Genomic DNA, 24,038 nt, shown 5'->3' with positions numbered 1-24,038 from the left:
TATCTATCTTCTTTGTTTTGGAAGGTTGTTGTTTTTCTGTCCAATCAGCTGATGCTTGTTGTGAGCGGATGACAGTTGTTGGCAAGAAATCTGTTAATCGTAAATGTTTATTTTAAAAATAGTTAACAGACAATTAATAAGTTTATCAAGATTTGCGCTTAAATCAATTCAAAATCCAGTAAATAACTGTGCCCAAGTTCCTATCTATCGATCGTAGCAGTTAATATTGTTTAGATCTCGAAAATGTCAGTCGTCGGACGCTAGTTCTTTATTATTACGAAATGACGCAGTAGTGATTTCAGTAACTTATAGGAAAGCTTCAAATTTCTGGTAAGTTTAGTTATTTTGCCTCTTCTAATTAAGGGTCGAACTCGTTCTGGAAGGGTGGAAGTCTCGAAAAAAGCCTGACGCCCCCACGAATTCAAGGTTTAGAATCATTAAATTTGAAGGCTTGTTTGGATTCCACACCCTTTGTGTTTGTTGCCAAACAAATCACTTGGAAAGCTGTAGTACAGTTGAGTATAGATTCAAGGTTTTTTCAATATTATGTGTTTATCTGTTACTGAAAATGTTATATTTTGCTATTAGTATATTCACTGTCTTGTTGAAATAATGTTTTCGTAGTCACTTTAATTAGATAGGTACTTACATCTTACAATCAAATGAATATTGTTCTTTGTTATAGTTAGGTACTTACAAGTACATTGGTAAGCAAGGCTTCTCTGTTAAGGCCTAGTTTTGCAAACTCCTGATAACTTTGTTTTCAAGATAATTTCTATACACAAACAAAAAAATCTGAGCAGAACACTGATCAAATTTCTTTATTTCCATGGAGATTATCTTATTGGCAAAGTTACCAAGATGTTAAAAAACCAGGCATAAAAATTATAAGTAGTCTAACAATTAACTGTAGGTAATTTTATTTGAATTTTATCAATAGATCTATCTTTTATTTATTGTTTTGTTTCCTTTTTTAATCAGATATAACATGGGTAACTAGTAAAATTAATAAGTACTCAACTAGGAGATAATTGTATATATAGCAAGACTATAGGTAAATAGCTTGGTACATAAGTACTTATATACTGTTCATTTATGAATTGTATCTTTTACTCTCTAGAAATCAACTTTGCCTTTTTTCTCATATTTCCTCAATATATACAAAAATTAGATGGGAAGAAAAAAATGGAGATTTGAAGGCTGGTAAGATATATTTGTTATATTATGTTTGTGGACATGACACAGTAGGTCTGATCCAACAGAAGTCAATAGATTTTGGACCATCAGAGAAAGTCAGATGGATCCACACAGTATAACAGTTGGAACTCTTTGGAAATATTTTTTACTATCTCTGGTGATTCAGAAACAGTTTTATTTTCTATTTGAACAGGGCTACCCACATATTAAATGAATCTTAGCAGTATTGGAAATTTAATAATTGAATAGTATAAAATTTTTTAAAATAATTTTAAGACTTATAATTTTGGGATGCATGGTTTTTACAATGAGAAAAAAACTTTAATTTAATACCCTAAACAGCATAAATAAAACTCACAGCAGAAAAACCAGACAAACTGCAATTTTATTTAAATTGGTATTAAATTTAAGTATTCCATGTATATTTAACTAGGATAATAGGTAATGTAGGTACTAAAGTTATAATTTTATGCCACAAAAGTTAATAGCACTATTTATTTTCAAATTGTTCAGTATATATATTTTTTGGAATTGTGGCAATGTACTCCATTTCAAATACATTCCATTCTTAACTGAGAAATGCACTGTTGGATCATAACTTCAAAGCTTAATAGCAATTGTACATTTCTGAGAACGATCTGGAGTATTGTATCTCTTCTGGATATTCTTACCACATTTTACCGGTCTTGTAAACAATTCTTTTTAAGATATCAAATAATATTTTATTCAAATTTTCATTATATCAGAAACATGTAGTTAGGGCCAGTCAGGGTATCTCTTCAGGATATAAATTAAAAATTTTAACGTTTAAGAGCTTATTATTATATTACTAGATCTACTTCATTCATATTCACTATACTACATAAAATGATTATAATTGCAAATTGGAAGTTTTGAAAAACACAAAAAATATAATTTTTTTATTTTTAGTTATTATGTTGTGGTCTAACCATACCATATAAAAAAAATGAGAGATGCAATAATTTTTCATTACACAGGTTTGTTTAAGATGTTTTGTAAAAATGTAAACATTTTTAGTATTTTTATTAAGCATTGTTCTTTGTTTGCACAGTCAAGTTTTGTTAATAATGGGTATCTTTCTTAACATTTAATTCATACCACTTAATAAAAGTATTAAAAATGTTTCCTTATCTATCAGGTTTTTTAGAATCATCCTGTGTATAATAGAAAATACTGTCTTTAAGTGCGGGGAATTACACGTATGCACCTCTTAAATAAATGAAAAGAAAAAAAAAGATGCAGAATCTGGTATTTTCATTTTTTCTAAAAAATTATGGTCATTTTAAACTGCGAAATTAAAGCGTTTTCGCAAATGAAGCCTTCAAACATTCAAGTAAAAATAATTTAGTATTTTAAATTAAGCCACACCTACACGTAAAATAAATATTAAATCTAAATTTAAAAAGATAAGTGCTCCTCATTTTGTTCATGGTTCAATGCAAGCGTGCAGTCGGGAACGAAATTGTTTTCAATTTGGATTATTACTACTTAATTAGATGACAATTAAACTCTGACATTCGAAATTTCGTTTTTGTCTTCATCGAAGATAAGGTTGAAATTTTTGGGCATTTACGTAGAAGTAATTAAATTAATATGAAATAAGTAAATAAAACTGCAAAATGAAAATGAACAAGCAAGTCTGGTTTACCGTTATTTCATTGATTACAATTGATTATTACAGATAAATAGAGAATGAAATTAAACATAGCCACAAAGTAACAGTAGTAAACAGCAGAATTGAAGAAATCAAGTAAAAAATGAGATTTGATTTTGAAATGTGAGTCGAAGCCCGTCGTAATTTCTTTAAATTTCTGCTGTATTTTATGGTTAATTTCTTCTATTTCATTCTCTATCTATACAGTATGTCCACAGATAGAGGGCCCAAAAGGACAAATGGACCAAAAATGTAGTTTTTCGACAAAAAGTCGTTCTTGATAAAAGTTTCTGCTGCTTGAAAAAATACGATTTACGAAAATAACTTTGAACTTTTTTATACAGGGTGCCCAAAAACTATGAACACATGAAATACTATCAAGAATAAACTACCTTTATTTCTCATTTTAGAGCAAAATGGTAAATAAAAAACAGATTTCAAATCCTATCCAAAGTTTGCATACAACATTTTAACTGAGTATTCCAAGTTTTATTTTTTTTAATTCAAACAATTTCTAATTTTATCTTTTTCACTTCATTTTATGTATTCACAACAAGCATGACAACAAATGTCACAATATTAAATTTAAAAAATGCGTCGAATACGGGAGAGATGTGTTTGAATAAGTAATATCTGCTAACTTTTATTTTGAATTATTTATAAACTATTTATAGTGGATATAATAGTGGAATTTTGTATGTAAACTTTGGATAGGATTTGAAATCTGTTTTTATTTACCATTTTGCTCCAAAATTAGAAATAAAGGTACTTTACTCTGGATAGCATTTCATGTGTTTGTAGTTTTTGGGCACTCTGTATAAAAAAGTTCAAAGTTATCTTTGTAAATCGTATTTTTTCAAGAAGCGGGGACTTTTATCAAGAATGACTTTTTGTCGAAAAACGACATTTTTTATCCATTTGTCCTCATGGGCCCTCTATCTGTGGAGATACTGTATATAATAATCAATTGTAATCAATAGAGTAACCACAAAGTAGAGTTAATTGTAAATTTCCATTTTGTAATTTTATTCCTTACTTCATGTTAATTGTACCTACTTTGGGGTAAATGTTAAAAATTTAAGATTTGACCTATTTCTCGCAGAAAATGAATCTTTCATCGAATTATAAGTTTCATTAAGGCAAAAGCTACTTAAAATGGACAAAAATGTAGGTTCGGATTTGAAACAATAAAGTTGAAGCGAATATCGGAAAAACTCACCGTCAAGTCTGATAAATAACATTGTTTCCAAGGGAATGATAAAAAAGGTGCTTTAAGGAAGTGTTTTTAGTTCTTGAAAATAATTAAAAAAATAAATCGATATTTTTTTTTAGATAATTCCGGAAGTAATCGAAATTTTTAAAATATCTTCTTTACAAATTATTCAACTTCAAAATGCGCAATTTTAGCTCAATTTATCCAATTCTCTTTCTCGTATAATTACAAAGATAGCAATACTAATAAATCAAATGTTTAATGTCCTGTGCTATTAGTCGATCATAGAATGAAGATTATGTATTCTCCTAGAAGGGTGATGCTTATACATCCGAATAAAATGCTATATTTTTGCACAACTAAACATTCATACTTTTCGCAAATTAAATAAAAATCCCTTTTTGAATAACTCATTTATAAGAAACTAGTGTTTACTTTCTAATGCCAAATCCCAAGGTTTAAGCAAGTGATAATCAAATAAATTTTTCTTGATTTTGAATGCCTTTCTATTGCTTCTTTGTTGACGTCTATGGAGGGCTTCACTAATTTACTCAAAATTTATTTTGACAGGAATTTCCAACTGTATTAGCTTTAAATAACTAAACCTATACTAAATACTCTAGCCGCTATTACGTATTATAGAAACAATAGAAAAATGCAAAATATTAAAATAATCAATGAATAATGTATTAGATACGAGCAAAAATTATTTCGGTTTAGATAAAAGAAAATATATGGAAATCGGATATCAGAGAATAAATGTGACATTGTCGAATTGGCAAAAGGTGAAAGCACAATTGATTTTTTTCCTTCTAAAATAATACAGAAAAAAAGAGGATGGCAATACTTAGAAATTCTAATTTAAAAAAAGAAGCAATTCAGAATTTCTTTATAAGTTCTATTTTCACGATATGATTATTCCACCACTGTGTCCAAATCGATATTGTGAATATTGTTTAATTTTTGTGTCTTATCGGTATTCTTGTATAGTATATTCACTACATGTGCAAAAACTATCATTGTGAGATGTTTATGACATACTGTTTTGTAATTAAATATAAACATTAATTAGTACATTAAAAACGGTTATAAATAAACAAATAATATAATAAATTAACTTTTTCAGATTTGCCTGAAATAGCATGTCTGCAGACTCACCAAATCATTCTCGGCCAGAGTTGACTGCTACAATGCAGAATGTGGTCACTCCACAACCAGTCACTGATACCACAATTCTGGATAGTGTTGCAGGTGCTATTTTTCATAAAAGGTGGTGGGCATGTTAAATCTTGAAATTAATATTCAATCGCAGGTTTCATAAATGAAGTGGTACCAACCGCTTGCAGTGATACTTTTGATTCCAAGGATCAAATCCAGTGGGTCAGATTTGAGAATCTAAATTCCGACGAGGGAGGCTTTGCTGTAAATAATGACACTTCCTTGCCCTCTAGCTTGATTCTTGTATTAGGATATACCACAGGAATTCAAGTTAGTTTTATTTATTTAGTAAAGTTTACTGTAATATGTCGTATTAAGAAATATTATTATCTTTATTTAACAGTAACAAGTATTTAATAGTCGTCTTTTGTGGAAAGGTATGGGCGGTGCCAGCCAATGGCGAAGCAGTAGAGTTATTTTCATGGCGTCATGGTTCTGTGAAAGTATTGAGGATTTTACCTGCTCCTTACGAAGTAGGTTCAAAGAAAAGAGACCAGTTTGATTCAAAGCGACCCTTGATGGCACTGGTAGATGTGGGAATGCACGGATCATCTTCGGCCTTTAGCTTAAATTTTTATTCCCTTAAGAGTGGCGAGCAGGTTCGATATATTCAATTCTTTTTAGCTTTTACGCTAATTACTTGGGTTGATAGGTCAAACAAATAAAATTCAAAACTCCAATTCTGGATGTTGTTGCCAACCGTCGATCGGTGGTTGCAACTTTCTCAGAAAAACTTGCTGTATTTGATGCGTTTACATTGGAGGATAAACTGAGCGTTACCACATGTTATTTGAGCCCGGGGGTACAGGCCAATCCCGTGGCTTTAGGACCGCGATGGCTCGCCTTTGCTGAGAAGAAGTTAATCGCTTCCAGGAGGAGCAGTGGGGGTAATGAGGGTGAGGGTGTGCAGGTATGTATTTGTTTTATTTAATATTTAAGGGAATATTGTCTCAGGCAAGTCTTCTATTTATTAAATTTCGTGCTCGGCCAATGCGAAAATCTACGTATAATGTATTGTTAACGAAAACAAACAATTTTTAAATATTCTGCTTCCTTCGTGCTTCCATGTAAGGCTACGTTTTATCAAGAAATATGTTAATTACTTGGGAGTTTTGGAGGGAAATTAATTACTCTATTAATTAGGAGAATAAAACTTTAACTTTGTTTTAAAAAAATGGAAGGTTGTTGTTTAGTTTCGTATTTTATTAAAATTCGGAGAGATATGAAATTAGATGTTAATCACAGGTTTAATTTTTTTTTAATTGCGATCACTAATCTTCTCTAACATTTGAACATATTCCAACATTCAATATTCCTGTAAATTTAGCGCTTAGTCTCTTCAATCGTCAGGTAAATAAAACAAATAACCAAACACTCTTTATTGTGTAGAAATTCTTACATTGCCAAACGCAAAAAAAATCAATATACCCAAACTGTAATTCATACAGTTCCTTAACCCTGTATCTTTGGAATTAGAGTTACACAGCAACAGTACTGCATGCTGCAAAATCTCTGGGAAGAGGATTGCGAGAATTAGGAGACGCTGTCGCTTCAAGTCTCACTGGTAATCAAACTGGCAAATTGGGAACGTCACCAAACAGCCCCCAAGCAGGCGGTTCAGGTGATGTACCACAGAAGGGCATTGTTACGATCCTTGATCTTGAAGTAAGTATATGTTAATAAAAACATTATCTTGTCCTATATTTATAATTAAATTTGTGATTTCTTAGAGCTCAGCAACTCAGAACGCTGACGGTTCTCTTCACGCAGAATCTATAGTGGCCCATTTTGTGGCGCATACTGAGGCCATAGTATGGTTGCAATTTGGACCATGTGGACTATTATTGCTCACTGCTGACAAGAGGGGTCATGATTTTAATTTATTTAGGATCAATCCTCATCCAGTCGGTTCTGCTTTGGCTGCCGTGCATCACTTATATACGTTACATCGAGGTATATTAGACAAAATGTTTGGAACATATCAGGAGTCATTGTCTGTTTATCTTAGGTGACACTTCATCTAGAGTGCAAGATATGTGCTTTTCCTTTGACTCTAGATGGGCAGCAGTATCGACATTGAGGGGCACTACACATGTATTTCCGATCACTCCCTATGGTGGAAATGTGGGGGTGCGGACTCACACAACTCCTCACGTAGTGAATAGGATGTCCAGGTTTCACAGGTCAGCAGGGTTGACCTCGGAAGGGCGTTCCAATAGTCCGGTGTCCATGTTTGATTCGCCTGTCAGTTCGACCTTTCCATATCATAATCCACGGTTTGCTCCTTTCCCTCATCCCACCGTTGTTACTGCGCTGGCGCAGTTGCGACAACCAGTTTATATGCAGAACATTGGAAGCAGCACTCCGAGGCAAGGTTAGTACAGTTATGCTCATTTTTTCACTTTGCTAATATCATCTTATAATACATATTTAGGCATATTCAGATTCGCTGCTTACCGTTGGGATGTCGCATACAGTAAGATATACGAAGTCTGTTAAATTGGCGTGAACTTTTTGCTAAATATTTTTTAAACCGAAATTTTCAGTACATTTACAATTTGAAACTTATTGCTATCATGGCAAAGTTAACGTGGTTTTCCGTTTAGCTGGAAACAATTCCAATTTTGAAATGTTTAATTGACCTGTAGATTTTTTAATACTTATATTTTAATGAATTCGGATTGACGTCTAGAGTTTAAATATTAAAAATATGCATGGTCTAAATTTAAAAATTTGCAAATTGGAGGTTATTTTCTGCTTTACCGTAACACGCATTACATTGGTCAATCAGTGGATTATACAATTTAAGATTGTAAATGTACTTTGAGAATTTCGTTAAAAAAATTAAAAACAAGTTATATGTTGCTTGAGATATCCAGTACGACCGCACTGGTGTCTATGCCGTCTGTTATCTGTTACCAAAACCACATCCGAAATAGTTAGCTGATTTCATACCTAAAATATTCGATAGAATCGGTTGTATACAAAGTGTTAGTGAAATAACTTTCGTAAATTTAACCAAAGATTAAGAACATCATTTTGAACAGAAAAGTTCCTTACAACAGGGACCGAAAACCTAACAGTTAAAAAAAATGTCAAAGTTGGCAACTGAAAAGCTATGATAAGCTTTAAAATTTGAATTAAATATGGAAAAATGTTCTTGACACGTGTTGATTGTTTGACATATAATAAAAAAACTTAAAATTATTCAATAATAACATTACTAATAGCAATTGGAAACTTAATAACTTAAGCGGTAAAAAAAAACGTAAACAGAAACGCCGCTCTGAATGTGACCCACGAAGAGAAATTTGTTTTTGTTATGATTGTTTTTATGGCCCTTATGAGGGTCGTTCGCCCACTTTGCGGGTGAAGCGATAAGACATTGGAATGCGGAGTAAACAGGATGACCTAGTACCTCAATAGTACTTGAGTTATGTAACCATCTACGTTATACTGTGATCATCTGCACTTTATTCCATTTTATGTGACATATGATACTGGGCAAAGGCGCCTGACGCCATGGACATGTGGAGCGCATTAGGGACCATTGAGAAGGGACAAGACAAAACCCAACCTTATTTTCAAATTTGTCATGGACTATATGTCCTTCCATACTTTTAATATTTTAGTGTAATTTCGTTCTCGCTGAATGCATCTTCTGTTAGTACACGCAACAGATCATCCGCAAAGTTAATTTGGGCGAGCTTTAAGTGCTTTTATTCCGACTTATTAACAGCACCTACGTGACAATGTATTCTGTAAGCGAGTATCATGATATGCTTTTGATTTATGGAGAGGCGTCACAAAATTCTGAAGAAGCTAGACACATTTACGGTAATCGTTATCCAGAAAGAAACTTCCAGCTTGACAAATATTTATGCAAGTTTCCCAAAGGTTTCTGGATACAAGTAGCGTTATTCCCACGTATAAAGGACGAGGTTGATAGCGGGAAGTTGGTTCTAAAGCCGAAGAACAAATTTTAAACCTTGTTCAAAAGAGTTCAACAAGGAGCACCCGGAGTAGAGCATGCATGGACTCAAATGGTGAACATTTCGAACATTTAATGTAGCAAAAACTATAATAAATGTGTGTTTTTGAGTGTGATGTGAGTGGTGTAAAATGTGTAACGTAACACGTTATGCTAATTAAAGATAACAATAATTTAAAGGTAAATGGCTTTTCAAAATAATAAAATAGGAATCACATAATTTTTAAATTTCATGAATTTAGTGCATTTTGTTAATTATGTACTGGAAAACCTACCAGACCCAAAAAAAACGTGTAAAAAAGCAAACCCACTTCATGCGGCTACTTAGGTAAGTATGGAAATAAAATAAATACGACGCGACGTTGATAATTCTCACAAAATGTTTTTTTGATTTTCCGGAAAAATGGTTGTATTTACGACCCCTCTTATAAGGAACTTTTTTGTTCAAAATGATGTTCTTAATCACTGGTTAAATTTACGAAAGTTATTTAACTAACACTCTGTATATTAATTTTAAAGTCTACTTGTGGTTAAAATTGATATTATAATAAACAAGCAATGAAATGCATCCCTGATTAAATGAGTTGAAAGAGAATAGAAATATTTCAGTAAATTTTGTCTATTTCTCGAAATATTTTGTAAAGGGATTTTTTAAAACTTTAAAACATCATCTAAATTTTAAAAACATCGAAATTTGTGCGTTTATCCCAATTTAATCGGCTGCGTATCGCTTTGGAGGTTGGAATCATTTCATTTTCAAATGTTATTTTCTCGAACAAATGCATGGATCATTGAATTTTCATTTTTAATTACACATTTTCCAGGCTAATTTTCATTTATATAGGGAGATCAAAAATATGTTATGGCAACCAAACTTAATGTTTCTAAACAGAAACTTATTTAATATTCTATTTTTATGTTTTTGAATAAATTGTTAACACATTTTGCGTAGCATGTCTTACTGTAATATTTAGTATGTACGCTGGTTTTCCCTGGCTTTGCATTCATTTAAAAATTGCTTATTATTAACTGTTAATGCTCAAAACTGAAAATTTTTAATTCTGACTTTTGGTGTTTTTTGAAAGTAATAAAGAATGTGAAAATTATTTATTCCTGCTCGAAATTTTTGAATTTTTACTGCAACGTATAATTGAATAAAACTACGATTTTTCTTGAAAAATTACTATTGCGAAAACAATTAATCGCGCCACATGAAATGTGTTAAAAGCTTTTTTATAAAATGTGAAAATAAAAAGATAACAAAAAATAGGTACCTATAAATGTTTTTATTTGAAAAGAATGAAAGTTGTTCTAATTTGTTTTTGAGCTACCCTGTATAAACAGCAATTAGTTTAAAGGAATTTCGTATACAGAGCGTCCGTGAAATGACCGTACAACGCTTGACCAAACATTCCTCAACCAAAAATAAGGCGTTCAAGGCAAACTTATCTATATCCATTGTTGCTTCGTTTTGCAGCTACAGAGCGTGAAAGTTCTCAAATTAATATCGTTTCTTCTAAATAACTGCCAAACGATTTTGTCGATTTTTAAATAGTTTGAAACTAGGAGTTACTACATAAATTGGAGTGTTTTCATGTGAACGGACGCTTTTTTTTAATGCGTGGAGATATTGATTTGTAATAAAGGTTGGCTCGTGGTTCGTAAATAAAAGTTTGTATTTTTGTTACCCGAATGTTACGAATAACTTTAATTTTATCTCTGCCACAAACTGACTTTACTTTGAAACTTTTTTATCTATTGTAAAATTTTGGCCAGGCAGTTTCTCTACAAAAAAAATTATTTACGATATTTTGCAATTCATCATTGTTGCTTAGTCGAAATGAAAACATAAAAAACGTTTTAATCCTAAATAACTATTGACCTAGTTTAATTCTTATAACAAATGTTAATAATGTTGATCGCTTTCCTGAATATACAAATAACTTCGTTACAAAAAATTAACCTGTACTTTAACCATCATGTCGGGCTTATTTTTAAAATAATCTGCAGCGTTGAAAAAAAATTCAATATTGCATAATCCCTCAAAAGAATTCGATATTAATTCCTGAATAAAAATTCTTAAAACAGTTGGTGTTCCGAATTAATTTGAACCTCAAGCAGGGACGTATACAGTTGAGACCTAAGCCACAAAAAAACAGTGTTAATTCCTGAAAAAAGATTTAAAAATCTTCGCAGAAGCTCAAGTTGCGATATAATTCCTCGGCCACGTCCAAAAATTGTCCTAAGTGTCTTTCAAGAGCCAAAATTACAAATAATTTCGACGTCCAACTAATATTTTAATTACGTCGTTTTCATTGACCTGACAAAACTTACTGTGAACCACAAGGAATGACCATCAAAACATCCCCGAGCACCAAAAGCGTGAACCAAAACACGTCAGCAGCATACACTTTCACTCACAAAATAACAGTTAAAGGTCACATACTTTCACTCACTAAGTCATGGATATACTAACGGTATACCTCACTAGTCTTTAGAACAAAAGAAAATTCGATTATCCCGATTATTAGTGCAGCGCGTATTACGAACATCTTGCTCATCGTCGCGCTAATATTCAAGTGAATCATTTACGAAGTGATATAGGTACGACCTGCCTTTTGTAAAGGTACAGCTGATCGGTCTTAGATAAGGTGTTTGCGATGTTTCCAGATTTAGTAAAATGGGAGAAAAGTTGCGGGTTTAAGACAGCAGTTTCATTATGCAAACATACCCCGAAAGAATGGAAAAAATACATTTTCTATTGCAAAGAAAACTTGATCAAAAATGAAGTATGAAGTTCTTCGACAAAAATACTAATAAAGAATTTCGTACGGTATTAAATACGTCATGTTCATAATCATACATTTGCATATAATAAAGATAAAGCCACTATCAACCTTAACATTTTGGTTGAGTCTATTAAAAACTTAATAACTTCGAAAGCCGAATAATACATGTGAGCCTACAACTTTAATTCTCTTATGAAAAGTAGCCATAAGCATCGTGTCGCGATCTTGTAGTGACATCTCTTCATCAAATTGTCCAGAACTTGTAATTTTGCAATAAATATATAAATATAATTCTACTTCTCGATCAACGTCCTGAAAACTTTCTTACCAATTAAATTTATGTTAGGAATTATTGAGAACTCGATTAGGAAGGAGTTTATATAGTACCTTGTATATTCACGGATATTCTTCCAATCGACTAGGATGGCACCATATTTTTTCTTTTCAATATTTGGCGTTTTTTGGTGCTGGTTCCTTCGATTAATATTTTTTGTATTAAAATACTCGTTTCCCTAAGTTGGCTTTCAATACTAGCGAAAGTTTGATGATTCGGAATTCTGCGATTTGGATATTTGTTATGATAAAATTTGACACTCACACGTTCAATTTCCTAACATAATTCATATACTAGAAGCATTCCACCTTTTTAGCGATAGAATAATATTCAATTTTAAAAAATCAAAAAGTATTCAATTTACAATAAAATCAATTCCAATTAACAACAAACATAGTAAACACTATTGGTATGTCAGATGTAGAGAATATTTATTTTATTGTTGCGTAGGAAATGCAAAATACAATTTTTTTAACATTGGTTTCATAACCATCATGAATTGCAAGATATTGGAAATAGTTTTTTTTGTAGAGAAACTGTATGCTTGGCGAAAATTTTACAATAGATAAAAAAGTTTCAAAGTAAAGTCAGTTTGTGGCAGAGAAAAAATTAAAGTTATTCGTAACATTCGGGTAACAAAAATACAAACTTTTATTTACTAACCACGCACCATTTTAAATATTTCCAGGCATTAAAAAAAAGATTCAGTTTATGTCAAAACACACCAATTTATTTATTAACTGTTAGGTCCAAAATTAGTGAAAATCGATAAAAGCCTTTAGCGGTTATTTAACAAAAACAATATTCATTTGAGAACTTTGGTGCGGTGTGGCCGCAAAATGAGCAACATTGAATATAGGTAAGTTTACCTAGAACGCCTTACTTTTGGATCAGCAATTTTTGGTCAAGCGCTGTACAGTCATTTCAGGGACATCTTATAAAGATGAAAATAGACGGGTCCGTTCGTTTTCTTCGAGAAATAAATGTTTGAACGAATCAAACAGGTCGTCAACGAGTGACCTCATCCTCTGAAGAAAACATAGCCTTGCGGCTCAACGCTACTTTCGCCCCTGCTCGAGCATGGATCGACTCTACCACGTCCTTCCCTCGGGACACAAGTTTAAATAAGACAGTGAAACCTGTTGAATCCCTATTCATAATGAATTGTCATGGAATTCTCGTGCAGTACGACCTAGAACCACACCATGCTACCCACATTCCCAAGGAGAAAGTCTGCGACGACTCCCCAGTTGAATTGACGGTGGTCGCAAAGGCACAGGTAAGTTTTTTTACGCAGAAAAATGTACATGTCATTAATTAGTTTTTTAATATCCCTGCTGGTTAAGTGGATAAAATATACAAAATGCGACATAAAGCTCAAATTTCATAATCGTGGTGGAGTAGGTAGGTAAGATAGGAATGGTGGTAATGAAATATCACACAAGATTTGAGGGAATAAAGTGGAGACTGTCCGCAGAAAATGTTCTAAACTAAAGGTTTTTTGCTTGTAAAACCTAATTAGATATATTCTAAACAATATCTACTAGGTAGGCAAGTTAGCTGGGCAAGACTATATCTCAGAAGTCGTTTGTTGTACAGCTTCCAAAAAAAAAAGAAAATCAACAAACATTTTTAGACCTGTAGATGATTAAATTGTATCTGAGCATATCGGAAAGCATCATCCTGTCAAAGTTAGAACTATTTTTAAAACAATGAATCACTTGATTTCTTTTGTGGTGTATTGTCATGTCAAAATACTGATCAAATATCTCAGATCAAAGCGATAAGCGGAATTCCAAAAAAAAAAATGAAAATTTGAGTTCCTGTATCTCAAAAAGTAAGCATTTGTGCAGATAAGTTTAAGATATATTGACATTTTGGTTCGAACTGTCTTATTCTACAATCTGAAACGTACTGATCTAGAAAAAAGAATCTGCAATATGTAGTCTACAGATACAAGGTGCAGCTTGAATATGTTGAAATTTCTTCTTTATTTTTCTAATACCTTGATCGTGCTACTTACGTCATATTACAGGATCTCGCATCTCTCGTCCTGGAAAATTCCACTCGTTGAATAAAGTTGTGTATTTCCTAAATGGTTACATAAATAGATATTTGTGTGCAACGAGAAAAGCAAGGAATAGAAATTAATTATTTTATTTAACTCATTGTATTGTGGAAATTGACTCAGCTTGATTATTTATATTACATTACAGTGGCGTTTGCAAAGACAACCCGCTTCCATTGATCGCCCGTTACCGTTGCCTCACCAAGGTTTGATGTTCCTGTTATCTGGTATTCCAGCTGCGAAAAAGAAAGTGGATAATGGTAGGTAACAATTTAATATGTGTAACATTACTTATCACTGATTTTTAGGTAATGATGACGATTGGCTGTCTCAAGTAGAAATTACCACTCACGCGGGCCCTCACCGCAGACTGTGGATGGGACCGCAATTCACATTTAAGACTTATACCACTACGAATGGGTCAGCTTTAAAATCAATTGATTTGAATTCTGGTAATGTCGTAATTAATGTCCGTAGAACGCCGATGTCTTTAGCAGACGCACAACCGTTGGATCTCAATCGCTCTAAGCCTGTAAATATGCCAATTACCAAAGCTAATGCAGTACTGATAGAATCGAGTTCCGCCAGCAGCAGCGAACAGTGTTTGTTGGATATGTACAGGAAAAACAGTGAGGAATTTGGAGTTGTAGGGGAGCACCAGGTATTCTTTAGATGTCTTATCATTTTAATAGTAGGTTAACTTTGTTTCTCTAAGATTAAGGAGGACTTAGCTGACGCCATGATGGAGTCCCCTGGATTGAAAGAAGGTGGTAAGTCATTGAATTTATTAACTGCTTAAAAGAGATGGTTTTGGAACACATTTTATTTTATTTTAATTTAAAGAGTGAAAAGCGGTTCCAAGACTACTTAAAGTTTTTTTAAGTAAGTAAACTCTTAGTCGCTGGGTTGTATGTATTATCGGATGCTATACAGTGTCTTCCAGAATAATGGAAATGATGAAATATTCCAGAAGCAACTTTAGCGAAAATTACAAATGTGTCTGTAGATTATACGCAGCGTCCAATTCAGTGACGCAACACCAACGTTTGCAAGTGTATGCATCTTCTAACAGATGCCCAATTTATTTTTTAATTTCAAATGGGATACTCATGACATTAGGAACATATTTGAATATTGCGGGCGATTTCTAATAGCTTTTGAGATAAGGAAACATTCAATTTTGAATTTTTTCCAATTTAACTATATGTAGCTTTATAACGGTTTCAACGAAACGGATTGTACTCTCTCGTCTTGGTTCTGAAAGATGCATCAATCCATCTCATTTGATTTTTTTAATGTTATTTTTTTTCGAAAAGTTTATAATGTGATTGATTTGTCGAAACTATGAACGAGCAGTACAATCTGTTTTGCTCTACTTCAAACCATAAGGTAACTGCAGATAGTTAAATTTCGAAAAATAAAATCACCTTCAGAGTATGAAATGTATTAATATCTGTAAAATGCAGTAATTTTTTTAGTTAAGTCGTTTTTGCAATATTTGACTGTTCCTATGCGTTTGAAAGACACTGTATAAAGAACGGAACAAATTTACAGGGTGTTTCAGAGTACACTATATTTCAGTTTAATCCAACTGTTCCATGGAAATCGATGTTTTCCTTGTTTTTAACCTTTTACTTACCGGTTATACAGGAGAAAAACATTTGATTTCTATGTCATCAAGGAAATGTTTAACTTATAACGCAAAATACTGTGCGATATCTTAAAGGAGGAAGATGTGAACTCAACATATTTTGATTTAATGGAAACTCCTGTATTTTTAATTTTTTCTTACACTGAAGGATAACACAAACCTCAACAACCCAGCATATTTTCCTTTGTTTAACACCACCTTTTTATGGTACAATAACGTTCATTTTTTTCCTCCAGTAAGTTTTTAACTCACACTTATGTAACCAAAGTCCGCTTATATCTAACCAGTGGTTTCAGCTTCCAAACACTCTGGTTGTGGTATCTAATCCCCCACCAAGACGAATAAGCCAAAGGCAGGCACCTTTGTTCTGTATTATGCGATGAAAATTATGTTTGTCGCGGATTCAATTATTGTCTAAATTCCATGAAAGAGTATCTTTTTGTGTGTCATTCCATGGCGCTTTTAGTAACTTGAGAAGTAAGTTGTAAGCTTAAGCAGGAACGTTATGTTTAATTAAATTTATAAATGAAATTCCCTTTAATTAAAAAAATTGCGTTTATTTTATACGTTTATTAGTCCCATGAGAATGCGCGTTACAATAAAAATTATTGTTAAGTTATTCCACTTAAGGTTGTTGTGCTCTTTAAGTAAGTATTTAATGTCATTATTGAGTGACAAATAATAATAACTTCGAAAGTCAAAAAAGTATAAGCTAAACACGGCTTTATGAATTTTGTTATACGAGAGTATTTAATTATCCATTGATCATGCAGACGTTGGAGAATTTACACCTTTCAAATATTTTCTATGAGTCACGTTTTTGTTCACACCTTGGACAGATTTTTGAGATAATGGCTCTTTAAATTTTATACTTTTCGTCTAAGGATCTGTTGGTCTTCGTGAACAATTTGATATAAAGTAAAATTGTTGTTGGAAGGATCTATGAAAGAATGGTACGATTCAAACTTTTCACTTTTTTCGAAATTTTGTTTAAATTTTTAAAATTGATGTTTCGTAAATCTTTCAAAAAAGACGCGTAATCATATTTGAAATTCAAGCATTGGCATTGTGGTTATTAACATCAGAAGGGTTAAGTTAGGGCAAAATTGCGGAAACTAATACTCATTTCGAACTTGCTTTTAGAGTAAAAATTTTCCTAATACTACGGAAACAGTTAATGCTTTATTTAATGAAAGAATTCTATTAATAATAATAACTTTTTTTTTTCTTTCATATTTAATTTGTTGTTTATCCAATATGGCAATTAATTAGCGTTCGAAATTTACAGATTAGTATCCCAAAGACCGGTAGACATATAAATTTTAGGGTTTGTAGTTATAGTAAAAATGATACAAGGTTTATTTTTTATTCGATTTAAGCAAATATTGCAGTTTTCCGAATATTTCTGGAAGTAGACAGAAGAGTTTAGAGAATAAGAATTTAGAAGTTGCCATCTTCTAAACTTTAACATGTGGATCGGAATCAAATGCGTGAGTTTGACTCCATTTAACCTACTTGATATATCTTATAGCTTCCTAGATTTATAAATGACGAGTAGAGAATCTGAATAAATGTATTACTGCGGAATGCCACAAATGGATTAGGTACCGATTATCAACTTAGCGAATAAATGATTTTTATTGCATAATCAGAGCTTTCTGTATCTAATAGCACTTGATAACACAGCGTAAATGGAACGGGGCCCCTCAGTAAATAACCGTGACTCAAAATATCTATTTAAATGTTTTCACCCCTTCTATTATAGGGTATGCCACAGTCTAATGGTATGAAAAACTGAACCATTGATTGCTTATGTAAAAATATTATAATTTACCCTTATTTATCTATGTATATGTACTTCCGTTATTATGAATAAAGTGACACTTTTTATCACACAAACCGGTAACTGAACAGATTTTGTTTCTTAACTAGTTACATAATAAAAACAGGTACCTACCTTCATTTCATAAATCAGTTAATAAATAGGACTACTAAACACAATAATTGCTGCTAAAATGTATGCAATAATATTATGATTTTTCCATTATTATACGTATACCCCGTGTTGGAATCTCAGTCGTTACATAAAGTTATGCATTTCTTTTTCATTGTTTAGGTTTGGAAGTTTTTATGTTTACACAGAAGCAAGTACAATGAATATGAAGTAAATAATAAAATTTCAAAATGAACATTTGCAAACAAATTTGCTTTGCTTTTATTCCATTAATGGCAATGGACTATTATATTCATTATATTATTATTAACATATAGAAGACGTTAAAATCAACATATGGGATAAATGAATAAAAAACTTGCCCATTTTTGTATAATTTGACCATAAAATAACTTTTTGTTGCATTATTTAAATAATAAAATTTTATAACACTAAAAATTCCAAACTTAAATTATTCCTACAAAATATAAATCTTCTATTCAATTATTCTCTTGATGGCTTACATAAATATCTATTTATTTTAAATATTTCTGTAAATAAGTTTCACATATTCCTGCCTAAAACTTTGTATACAGGGCTTTCTTCTTAAGATTGTGAGTATACATTTTTTTAATTACTGATTTAAACTGCACAAGGCATTGATCGTTTCCATATGCTTAAACCCCATATTTTTTTGTGCCTTTGCCTAATGGTAATCCAGTTTTGTTTTTCTATTCTTCAGAGTCGTTTTCGAGATATTTACTTTTGTAGGTTCTAATGCATTACAATGGCCATCATAAACTGAGTCGATAATTTTCTAAGAAAATTCTTAAATTAAAACTATTATGTTACACTAAAAAGACTGAATTGGGTAATCCTTCATTTAGATTGTTAAGACTTGCAACACAATAATATTAGTGGGGGAACAATTTCTCAGAATGACATTTATAAAGCAAATTATTCCCACTTGAAGAGAATGGAAAATCCGTTTAAGTCTTAAATTGCATAACTTTCTCCTAATTAAACCAATCTCTTTCATATCTTTTAAGATAATTCGCACCCTGTAAAGAAGGGAGTATTAATAGATTTTGTATCATCTTTACTGAATTCACTACAGAAATGTACCACTATAAAAATTAAGTAGTAACCTAATGCTAAGTTGTATGTCGTACTATTATCTTCCAAAACTATTTAAAAAAATTGAAAATGGTTTAAAATTTTGCTTTCAGATATTTCGGTTATTGAGAACATAAATTCGCTTAAATCTGAATATTTTTGCTTTAAGAATCTGTGGTTCAGTTGTGTATTATTAATAGTAATTATGGAACATCCTGTATTATCTAACGTAAAATTATACATACTCACGTGATACTTTCTAAGGGGCTTCTCTAATTTAATTTTTCTGCATGAATTTTATTTCAACATGAACCCCCCTTCACACCACTCACCCACCCAACCAATAAACGCAAAAAGTAGCAAAACTCGAGTAACCTGCCATTGGCTTTTTCTGTCCACCAGGTGGGAGGTGCGTGCTTGTGTCAATGAAATCATCCCCCAATCCGCCACGACGTGCGACCGCGGCACCTTCGCCCATCGCGAAGGTAGTCAACCCCCTCGGCACGGTAGTGACGGTGTATTCGGACGAGGACGAGGAAATTCCTCCTCACGAGGATATCGTCATTTACGAGAACTGTGACGAAACGTTATTCCGACCGTTGGTAACGCCAAAAAGTGTCTCGTATGTAAGAAGCAGCAAGGCTGACGGTAATATCATGATGCAAAGTTTGAAGGGGGACACCAATGTTACCGTAAGAGTCCTGGATAAGTCAGAGGGTATGGTCAAAGGTACTAACTGGGAAGATCCTCGAGTGCAGGATTTAAGGAATGATACTAAAGTTATTGTTCAACAAGGAGAAGTTCGAGATTTGTTACAGAGCCAGAAAAGTGTCGTAACGCAGAGTGATGAAGAGAAAGTTAGCGGCAAAGTTTCTAAAGGCAAATTTCCAGAAAAAAACGAGGAAAATTATACGAAAAAGCCAAATCCTAGTGAATATAGAAATAGCTCTGAGCGGGAAACTTCCACTAAAAAAGTCACATCAAAGACAAAAAATAAGGAGAAAAAAATAAAAGCGGTAGATCCAGTAATTCAGCCTGAGTTTGATAAAAAGGCGACGAAACCTGTAGAAGCGGTAATCCAGCCACAATTCGATGATTCATCCTTTGGCCTGGTGAATCCACTGTACAATGTTTTAGAGGAATGTGAGCGAATTAAATCCAAAAAAATCAGTCCCAAATCTTTAAACGAGTCCGAAAAGCCTCAGCACGATGTTCCAGATAGCTACGCTTTCCCCAAAATATCGGCAAGGAAATTTAAAACCAAGAAGATTTCCGTAGATGAAATAATCAAAATCGATACAGCTTCTGTACCGGAACCTCCAACTGCTGATATTTTGCCAGAGTACAGCGAAGAAGTGCGAAAAGAGTTAGACAATGAAGTGTCGTTCACTTTACCAACTGTGAAAGCCGCAAAAATCGAGCCTTCCGCCAAGGCTACAATCCTGAATCATTTGGAATCAGTGGAGGAATTATCGTTTCCCGCTCTGGATAGCAAGCTTCTGACCAACACTTCTGATTTTCCTCCCTTGGAGGAAAACTTCTTTTCTCTAGAAAACTTAGTGAAGCCCGAGAAATATGAAGATGCAGAGGACTGCGGCTTGCCTATAGAACCAATGGAGAAATACTTTACTAAAGAAACTCCTCATATAAATCCTACAGATGAGAGTATTATGGAAGAGCTAGACAAGAAGAAAGCGTCATTAAAGAAACCTAGGAAAGTGAAGACTAAGCTGGGAGTTAAAATTAGCAAAGAAGAAAGTCCGGATAGAAAGGAACCTACTCCTGAGCGCTCTCTAGCAGATGCGGAAATAACTCTTCCCGTTCCCAAAAGGAGCTGGAGCAGTATAGCTGCCACACCAAAGCCGGCAGAACCCTCAAAAATTGACCCTTGGGTAGCAGAGAGCAACAACAACAGCGATTCTTTTGTGGAAAACTTCACAGTAACGTTGCCTTCAAAGAAAACTTTCTCGGTGGTAACAACCGAAAAGCTCCTGGATATTGACACCCCGGAGGAACCTTGCGATATGTCTCCCAGTTGCCATCTTCTGGACAAATCTCCAGACTTTCTAAAGCTCTCTGACAGATCATCCGATGATGAGAAAGTCGAATCCGGGAGTTCTCCCGTTGAGACAACGGAAAGTTCGGATGAAGGCAAAATCTCTGGTATTACGGGCGATGACGACATCAAGAACATTAGTGTCAGTGTGGTGAGTAAGTCTAGCGCTAAAAGGAGGATCAAGAAAAAGAAGAAATAGATCACGATGAAAAATGCTCGTATGTAAATATTGTATTATTTCTCATTGTGAACATGAACCAGAGTTGCAGATTGTCAATTTTCAAGCATGTTGTGAGATTAGACTAGGTAATATTTTCTAAAGACAGTATATCAGTTAATAAGTTACAGGTCCACTTTATAACACCAAATGATAGATAAATTACTTGAAAATAATGACAGTTTCTTGCAAATTTATGTTAAGAAAAGCCTCATTTTTTAAATATTGTGGAGGGTGTTAAAGTTTAAATTTTTTCCATTTCCTCTTACTTTCTTCTGCAGGTTTTCAGATAATTAGTTAACATTTTTTTAGTCTACGTAGTTTGTTATCTCAAACAACTGGAAATCTGCATGATGATATTTTTTCTGGACACAGGGCCCTTTAAGACGTTTAGTTTAAAAACTTTTTGATGCACTAAATTTTTTTTAACTGTCACAATTTTCGAGATTTCCCAGACTTTTTTATATAATGCTAGGTGACCTGCAATGTAAAAATTATTTACACTGCACGAAGTTGAGGTTTATCTCAAATTAACAATGTGTGCACCTCAATATTAAGGTCAGTAAAGCGCCAGCGAGTTACTTTTAAAAAACTATGTTGGTTTTATTTTGTAAACCTTAACATCTTTGGCTTGTATTTCAAAATTCTAGCTTTTGCGTATAAATATTTATATGGAAAACGCTGAAGTCTTGCTATTATAAAATGGACCATCCTGTATAAAGGTTACATACGTAGCGGTCTGGGTCGTTAACTAATGCAATCCTCCCTCATAATTGGTCCGATCTAAGAAAGTCTCAAATAAAATATTAAAAAATATATATCATTTTAAAGTTGAATGTTATCATTATTATGATTTAATTTTAATTATACTTCAAGTTTTTAAAATGTTATATTGAAGCATGATTGAATGAATCTGAAAAAGTGTTTTGCAATCGTTCTTTTCCAGCTGTATCTTCCATTGAAATATACGCCCAGATGGTCCGTTGAAAAAGTCGTATCAATTATGTTACAAAAAAAAACTTATGTTTGTAGATAGATCAAATTGGGAAGAACGATAGGTTTGACAGGTAATTTGAAATAGAATTCATAAATTAAAAAGAAAAAGTTGATGCGATATCCGATCAACCACAAAATAACATAATATGGCAGTTGCAAACTCTTAAAACGATTAAAATAATGCTAGTATTTCATACAAAACAAAATTCTTAGTCGCCTTCGTTGCCAAGTTATTCGCTCTCAAAGTAAGAAGTTAAAAAAAGTATTTTTGCTGTAACTTTCAAAAAATGATCATGGTAACAATGGAAGTTGGGCGGTTTAAATAACTCATAATAGTGATTATTTTCATATGTAAACGGATGTTTCATATGTCTTCCTTATATAAGAGAAGTTATAGCAAAAATACATTTTTTAACTTGTTTACTTTCTGAGCGAATGCCTTGGAACGAAAGCCGCTAGGATTTTTTTTATATGAAGTACTAGCATTATTTTAGTCTTCTGTGCAATTCCTAGAATTTATGACATGACCTTTCCGGACGCTCTGTATATGTAGAAATAGCTGGAGAAATTGCGTTGTGTAAAACATAAATTGCAGCATACGGACTACTAATTTTCCACATACTTGCTAAAATGCGAGATCGTTTATATGGTAGCAAAGGTGTCTACAAAATGCTTTTTTGAAACTTAGAATATTTCGTAGTGGTTCCAGGCATATCCAAAAAAAATGAAATATTGCAAAATGACTTATATTCTTTCACTGCCTTATGTCAGAAGACATCTTTAAAATAACGATATTTTATTATAGATACATTTTCTCGCCTATAAAATGGTCTAAAAATCATTAACTTTAATGTATTGAATGCAAGAGGGTCAGCTTAGTGATCCATTCGAAGTAAAATATGTGCGACAAACTCAATGCTCGTATTCCAGATAAAAAAGCGATGATAAGTGCAAAGATGAAACATGCGATGTTTCATCTCTATGCTGATGAAATTAGGCATATATAATGATAAGATACGTACGACAGATAGAAAACATTCGAAATTTTTCAAATTTCAAAACAGAATTTTGGTTAACCTACAAATTTCTCATTTATATTAAAAATTTAACGAACTAATAATGTAACTCATACTTGGAAGTTCAAAAATATTTATGCCCCATGTGATATGATTATCAGTGCGCCACTAGATATCCTCAAAAAATGCAATAAAACGTTTCTTCCACTGTTTAATTTTGAAGCAGAATTTATTTTATTTTTTATACTAGTACGAGCAAGTACATGCTAGTATTATGAACACCCTGTGTGTTTATAAAGTTTTTCTGGTTCTTTTAACAGATTCCTATTAATTTTCGACACAGATTTTGTGATTAATACTGAACCGTTTTTTTTTTGGGTATATCCAGTGGAAGATTGAGAGTTTGAGGGTTTTTACTCTTGTATAATGTCATTCGGATTCGTTGAAAAGAATTGAGTTTCGAGATAAGTATTCAGTTTGATGTACCTCTTAACATCGTCAAACATTTAACTGCCCTCATTGAATTAATGATCTTCTTTCTCATTTTGAAAGTAAAATTGTGGACGGT

At 32.6% G+C, this 24,038-nt stretch overlaps 1 protein-coding gene across 1 annotated transcript; it reads left to right on the top strand.

Moving 5' to 3' along the window:
* Window positions 1-31: 31 nt before the first annotated feature.
* LOC136409074 (breast carcinoma-amplified sequence 3 homolog) lies at window positions 32-22,322 on the top strand. The gene is made up of 14 exons (XM_066390363.1): window positions 32-330; window positions 5,212-5,336; window positions 5,398-5,573; window positions 5,681-5,902; window positions 5,956-6,213; window positions 6,780-6,968; window positions 7,034-7,256; window positions 7,312-7,677; window positions 13,422-13,696; window positions 14,634-14,745; window positions 14,794-14,905; window positions 14,963-15,146; window positions 15,201-15,255; window positions 19,588-22,322. Exons 2-14 carry the CDS (start codon window positions 5,228-5,230, stop codon window positions 21,438-21,440), a joined length of 4,134 nt encoding a protein of 1,377 aa, XP_066246460.1. The 5' UTR covers window positions 32-330; window positions 5,212-5,227; the 3' UTR covers window positions 21,441-22,322.
* Window positions 22,323-24,038: the final 1,716 nt, after the last annotated feature.

The sequence above is a fragment of the Euwallacea similis genome, chromosome 5 (assembly GCF_039881205.1).
Source record: "Euwallacea similis isolate ESF13 chromosome 5, ESF131.1, whole genome shotgun sequence".
NCBI classification, from domain to species: domain Eukaryota; kingdom Metazoa; phylum Arthropoda; class Insecta; order Coleoptera; family Curculionidae; genus Euwallacea; species Euwallacea similis.
The sequence above is the reverse complement of the archived record's forward strand: the minus strand, read 5'-3'. Positions and strand labels throughout refer to the sequence as shown.